Source organism: Panicum virgatum, chromosome 9K (genome assembly GCF_016808335.1).
Source record: "Panicum virgatum strain AP13 chromosome 9K, P.virgatum_v5, whole genome shotgun sequence".
Classification (NCBI taxonomy): domain Eukaryota; kingdom Viridiplantae; phylum Streptophyta; class Magnoliopsida; order Poales; family Poaceae; genus Panicum; species Panicum virgatum.
Genome location: NC_053144.1, coordinates 49,890,351 through 49,897,058, shown reverse-complemented (window position 1 = coordinate 49,897,058; position 6,708 = coordinate 49,890,351). Strand labels below are relative to the sequence as shown.

The window sequence follows — 6,708 nt, the reverse complement described above, 5'->3', positions numbered from 1 at the left end:
TGTATGTATTAAATTTCCAAAAGGCAAATTCTACTATGTAATTAAGAACGAATATACCTATGCAAATATGATGGAGTATGTATGTATCTATAACTCTTATAAAGATGATCCCCACTACACATCATTGATTGCTATTTCTCTGGCTTATGGTGCAGCCACATCACCTAAATAATTTTTGACCACCCGATTTTTTATCCAACGGCACAAGGCATTCCACCAGTCCCTCCCAACACACCTCCGTCCTTCCGGTCCCTCACACCACACACCTCCGTCCTTCCGGTCCCTCACACCACACGCCTCTGTCCTGTCCCTGTCCCTGTCGCTCTCGACCCGCCACACATGCCCGGCCGCGCCTCCCGGAGTCCCGCCACGCTCGCCCATGCCGCGCGCCTCCCTCCCCGCACGCCCGCCTGTGCCACGCGTCTCCGTGCTGCCATTGTCGTGCCCGGCCAGGCTGCTCAACCGCCGCACCTTGGCCGCGCGCCTCGCGCCACGCTCGCCCGTCCCCCGCGCCTCCCGCCACGCCCGACCAGACTGCTCACCTCCCGCTGCACCTCGGCTGCACGCCTGCTCGGGCTGTGCCCCTCCATGTCTCGCCGTGCCTCCATGCTGCCTCTCCAACTGCCACACATCCCCCACCAGCCACGCACCTCATGCTACGCCTCCTCGACTGTCCTGCCCTCTGTTGGCGTTGATGGAGCCGTTCTTGCCGTGGTGGAGCCGTTCTTGCCGTGGTGGAGCCGTTCTTGGCATTCATGTCCAGAATTCACGTAAGCTCCCATCCCGGTGCCCACTCTATTGCAGAAGAGCAGTGCCTACGGCTGCCTGCATCCCAAGCTTGCATCCCGAAGCCCCAAAGGTTTGTTTTCTTTTTTGTCTTCTCCTTTTCTCAATTGGTGGTCACTTGATTGCTGCTTTGGCTTAGACCTCCCTGCTGCTGCACCAAATTCATGGAGTCCGTATGGAGGGAGGGGCCAGCTTCCAGATCAAAGCAAAAAAAAGTGAGTAAACATGCCCATGGTTTGATGCACCTAACCTGTTTGACCTATTGCCTCTTATGAAACTCTTGCATCTTTCTGTTGCCTCTTTTGATCTATTGCCTCTTTCCAACTCTTGCATAAACTATTCCAGATTTTCTCTCCGTAGGTTCACATAAATTGATTTCGCTTCTACACGTAGCAACAACATTAGCCTTCTTGAGAAATTCAGGTAACAAACTGCTGTAACTACAATTTCATGTGAAGGAAGGTGCGACTTTCATACTGCTTCCTCTACTTGCAGGCAATAATGGATATGAGACGCATGGTCACAACCTCATAGGCATGCCATTTAGTGTTTTACTTCCATTTTTATTAATTTCATTATTTGATCATATTTCAAAAAAAATCATTGTTTCTAAAAGTTGTTTCAGATTCACATGATTAATTTTATTCCATCCACCTGCAAGACATGTCACTTTCTGTTTTTGTCTTGGAGCCAATCGTCTTTTTATCAGGTATTCCTTATGGCCTCTGTTGTTTTATTACAAGTCAACTGCAAAATATACTACTACTTGCATAAGAGAAGTTTATTTATAAAAAAATAAAAGTATGTTATTTTGGATCTAGCTGCTAGAAGTATCATACCTTCAGGTTAGCTTAAGTGGTTTCCATATGCCGATACCTGCCTACTGCTCTGTTTATCACATCGAAACTGTTCATCTAATTAAGCTTCAGAGCAAAAGTATCCTTCAGTCCATGAAGATATTAACAAATTGACTTCATATGTTGTTTCAACAGGCACGATCTATCTGATCTGTGAAGGAGGATCCATGGCATGCTAGGACTAAAACACACTGAAGTTTAAGACATGCTTTCAGTCAGTCCTAGGAAGTTTCAGCACATGTTTTTTAAAGCATTTTCGATTATTGATATTATTCATTGTTCTATCAATTTTCTGATCTTGTGATCCTTTTTTTTTGTTCAACACATGATTTTATAGAAGGCAAGAGTTGCAGATAAAGTGGCAGCTTATCACTGGCTGAGGATGAGGTAAGTAAATGTAATGCCTTTGTAGCTTACCTGTACCTTTCCATGTTTGATTGCTCATCATGACAATATATGGTTATACACATCAACCAAACATTATAAATGAGGAGGAGAAACAAGAGAAGAGCAAGACATGCTCCACTCAATCTCCAATAGACTCTTTGCTTCATCAGTTCACAATCTACATGAAAACAATTTTTATTTCAAAGCTCGATGAAACTTGGTTAATCTAAGATATATTAAGTGCATCTAAATTATGCCATCTTTAATAACCTCTTTCTTGCTATTGACAAGTTGAGCAAGTTTCTCCTGCAGCAAAGATATTCCATGCAGGAACTACCTTTGATATAGATGGAAACTTTACAGCGGCTGGAGGACGCGTGCTTGGGGTCACTGCAAAAGCCACGGACATCGAGGAAGGAAGGGCCAAACTTATGATGGCATCTTCAGTAATCTCTTTCTTGCTCATAATCAAGATAAAGGTAAATCAAATTCTTCTTTCTCAACACATCAAACACACTAATTATTTTGTTTAATTTTCTGTCATTGCCGGTAAAAAAACAACTGCCAAGATCATCCACAAAGGATCAACCCTTACCATTCATCGGACAACTGATCCAGGTACCTCTTATAGTACTGTATGCAGCTACATGTTAATCCTCATGTACACCATCGCAAGTTTGTAATATATGTACAGTCATGATGAATACATGCATTTTCAGTCACCACAGTTTCCATCCAATCAACTTCGTGTACGTCTTATATCCATGAAATGCATGTCTTATTCGTTTCCTTCTTATCTAACCAAAGAATAATACAAAAATCTATCATTTTTCATTCAAGAGATTTCTCATATGGCTTCCAACGTAATCTCTACAAATGCACCATTTATATGAGCTTTTTTATTAAAAAATCTATTATTTTTTTTGTTTTTAGCAAACTCGATCTAACTCTCCATAGCATTTTATTTAAAGAATATTATATTCTTTATCGTAGTTTATCAAAAAGTTCTCTCAAATCCCGCAGCAACGCGCGGGGAATCACCTAGTTATATATATAAGCACTCCAATAATATATATGTGTATATATATATATTTATATAATATTGGTCCTAGACATTTTCATATGTAAAGGAATTCACATGTATAGATATGTGTATACATATATATATAAGTGAATTAATTTATATATGAAAACTATCTAGGACAAATATTATATAAGTAACTATATATATATGTATATATTAGTGGAGATCATACACACTGAATTCCAATACATAAGTTTTATTGAAATGCAAAAGTATAATTGAAATAGAAAAAGAATTGAGAAAAGAAAAACATGAAAAAAAAAGAGACCTTTTGTCCCGGTTGGTAACACCAACCGGGACAAAAGGGTGCGCCAGCCACGTGGGCGCTGGCTGCACCTTTTGTCCCGGTTGGTGTTACCAACCGGGACAAAAGGTCCTCTTTTGTCCCGGTTGCCACAACCGGGACAAAAGGGCACCCCCTTTTGTCCCGGACAGGCGTTCCCGGTTGGGAAACCGGGACAACAGCGGTTTCCCAACCGGGACAAATCAACGTTTTTGTAGTTGAGGCTGTTGTTGCTGTTGAGGCTGCTGCTGCCTTTTTGTTTGCTGTTGAAGCTGCTGCTGCTTTTTAACCTGCTGTGGCGGCCTTTCTTGCCTCGGTGGCACGTTCTGCTTGGATGTGCTTCTCCTTCTCTAGCAATTGGGCGGAAGTTAGCTCATCAGGTGAGGATTGTCCGATGGGGACTTCGTGAAGGTTAGGACCTTCGGCGTCTGAGGCGCCTGGGTTGGTGGTTATCTTTCTTCGTGGAGCCATCGTAAGGTGATTTTCGAGCTAAGAACACGCGTGGGCGCGTCTGTTGGGATCTGAAACTTGATCACCAAACAGAAAGGGAAAAAGTAAACTTCGGACAAACAGTTCAACACAGAGGAATGATTTGCACAATCGTAATTGCACTATATTTTCACCAAGTGTTCAATCCCCGTACAATGTTGGGTGGGGGTGGTATTTATACCCCCAACCTTATTACAGTATTCCTGGAATGTCCCTCTGATTACTACGAAGGTCAAGAGATTACATAAGGGGTATTCGATAATTTCACCAGGTGGAACCGTTCGAATTGGACACTCCTACTCGAGTCTCATGCAGCATGGCGCCTGGCAACCTTCGGCAAGGACCTTCGGCGGGCTTCGTGACGTTCCGTGTAACGACCTGACCCGGGATAACGGCTAAGATCTACTCTGCACGTTGAGTAAATCACACCTGTTAAATAACTCTCTTGCGCTTTCGTCCTCGCTTCGCGCAAAAGGTTGCAACCGGAGTTATTCAACTACCCTGGGCCTGATATTTAACCTGGTCTGGGTTCCCTTCAACTTCCAGTACGGGACCAAATAGCGTCGCTACATTCCGCCTCTGTCGTTCGTCACCTCCAAGTCGCCCGCTGAGTCCCGAAGGTTCCGGACGTCGCCTTCGGGTGCATGACCTTGACGGGTTCCTCGAACCTTCGCCGACCGGGAGTGATTGTTGTCCTTGCTCTCACTGATCAAAGGAGAAAAAATAATTCTTTGTGGTTAGTGAAGGTTACCATTTTCGTCGAACCTTCGGGTTCCGCCACCTTCGCGAGGGGGCGATCCCCAACAAGTCGTATGTTCAATTATTGCTACAGTTTGTAATATTGATATTATTCTTTATGAATTACATATATTATTAGAATTTCAATATACCTTTTAATTACTATCTCAAATAAAAAAATAGTTGGTCTAAAGGGCCCATAATGTCTGGCTCGCCTTGGGGCCCTTGAAAATCATGAGCCGGCCCTGAATCAGACTTATATTAGCTCGATCCAAAACTGCACGCCAACAATCTTTATTAACAGGCAGGCAGGCAAAAAGCGTGCGTTCAGCCAAGGAAACGTGCAGGAAATCGCCCCACTTACGCGTACAGCATCAATCGAAGCACAGACGGCCGTGGATCTGTTCTCACTCGTGTCTCTCGGAAAGTTGGTAGTTGCTGTGGATAGAATTGTGACCCTGCGTCCTTGGCTTGTTTGGTTCATCCTAGCACATCTAGCGCTAGAAAGAAATATTGCATGTATGGAGTAATAAATAAAATTTATTTATAAAACTTTTTCACTGATAAATATAATTTTGCACGACAAATTTAATAAATCTAATTAATCATGTAGCTCTAGCAGCACGAATAGGCTCCTATCTAATAATTTAAATGTTAAATTGAGCCGCTAGCTAAGGTAAGCTAGAATCATCCTTGGATCGATCCTTAGACCGTATTTAGATGCCAAAAATTTTTGGCAAAAAACATCACATCACATATTTAGATATATGCGAAGTACTAAATAAAGTCTGTTTACAAAACTTTTTACACGGATGAGTTGTAAATCGCGAAACGAATCTAATGAGCCTATTTAATCTATGATTTGCAACAGTGATGCTACAAAAATCATCTGCTAATTATGAATTAATTTATTTAATTATGGATTAATTAGAGTCGTTAGATTTGTCTCGCGATTTACAACCCATCTATCCAAAACTTTTATAAATAGACTTCATTTAGTACTCCAAAATAGCAAGATTCTCTTTCAAAATTTTACCGATAAACATGGCCATGTATCTGGAAACATTGGATTTCTGGAAAGCTAGCTGTTCCATGCCACCGTGCAGTGGCAGGCAGGACTGGTTTAAGATAAACCAAAAGCACGGGCGGGTAGCTAGGGTGTGTGGAAAGACCAAGCTAAAAAGGGTGCGTGTGTGTGGGGCGCTAGTAACTCTTTCTACACGCCCGGGCACTATGCAAGAAAAGCTCTCCATGCTTCACCTAATCGCCTCCCTAGCCCTCGAGCCCTCGACCGGCTAGAGCCTCAGCAATTCAAAAGTGGCGCCATTCCACGCATGCATCATTCTTCTTGTTTGGACTATCTAGATTTAACTTTAGTTCAGACTAAACTTTACGTGACTAAAACTTCAGTCCACACATATCTGGAACCATAGACTAAATTTTGAATAGGATATGTACTGAAATATAGAAATACCCCTTTACCATTGGATTATACTGTTGTTTGTGCCTACGATGCATAGTGAGGGGTCGTTTGGTCTTTTCACAGTTCGCATGATGCTTTAGTTTAAATTAGGTGGATTTTATACTCTAATGAACTAAATTTTAGTTAGGGTGGAACTAAACTTTACTCTACATTTTAGTCCACTTGTTTAGATCACACTTTAGCCATGTTGTTGGAGTCAGCAGTTCATCATGTGAGACTGTCGTCGTGCTCATGGGCGATGCGCTACGTTGTAGTTTTTGGTGCAGTCGTGCCTGGAAAAAAATTCACAATCACTTGTCACCTCTAAAAAAACGCGGCCGGGGTGAAATAGCCCCCACTATATTTCATTAAGAGGAAGCGACAACGGTTTCTCCGGTCGCGGAAAACTGACCTATGCCGACAAGACCATGCCTTGCGGCGAGCACAGCTAGAGAGATTTTTTTTACCCGCAGACGGAAATTCACCTCAGTCGGGGTTCAACCTTAGGCACTTATCACCTCTAGATTTTTGCTATATTTGCTTTAATATCGTACATATTCGGTGAAGTGCCGCGCCCCTCTGTATTTTTCTCTGGTTCCGCCCCGGGTCGTGCTAAGGCTAA

The 6,708-nt window shown here is 42.8% G+C and overlaps 1 protein-coding gene across 7 annotated transcripts; it reads left to right on the top strand.

Moving 5' to 3' along the window:
• Positions 1 to 400: 400 nt before the first annotated feature.
• Positions 401 to 2,769, top strand: LOC120651982. Of its 7 annotated transcripts, XR_005666404.1 has the most exons (7): positions 403 to 859; positions 926 to 1,001; positions 1,147 to 1,209; positions 1,282 to 1,495; positions 1,779 to 1,857; positions 1,981 to 2,030; positions 2,343 to 2,769. XR_005666404.1 is itself a non-coding variant. In XM_039929667.1 (5 exons), the coding sequence occupies exons 1-5, from the start codon at positions 695 to 697 to the stop codon at positions 1,423 to 1,425; spliced, it is 357 nt and encodes a 118-aa protein (XP_039785601.1). In that variant the 5' UTR covers positions 402 to 694; the 3' UTR covers positions 1,426 to 2,769. The 7 variants fall into 7 exon arrangements, 1 of the variants encoding a protein (XP_039785601.1); XR_005666402.1 differs by having other exon boundaries at positions 407 to 859; positions 1,981 to 2,769; XR_005666405.1 differs by having other exon boundaries at positions 401 to 859; positions 1,282 to 2,030; positions 2,394 to 2,769.
• Positions 2,770 to 6,708: the final 3,939 nt, after the last annotated feature.

Coding starts and splice junctions, on each gene's coding strand:
- LOC120651982 (XM_039929667.1), top strand. CDS start 695: ATGGAGCCGTTCTTGCCGTGGTGGAGCCGTTCTTGCCGTGGTGGAGCC. Junction 1,002..1,146: donor CCAGATCAAAGCAAAAAAAA/GTGAGTAAACAT, acceptor TTCTCTCCGTAG/GTTCACATAAATTGATTTCG. Junction 1,210..1,281: donor AGCCTTCTTGAGAAATTCAG/GTAACAAACTGC, acceptor CTCTACTTGCAG/GCAATAATGGATATGAGACG.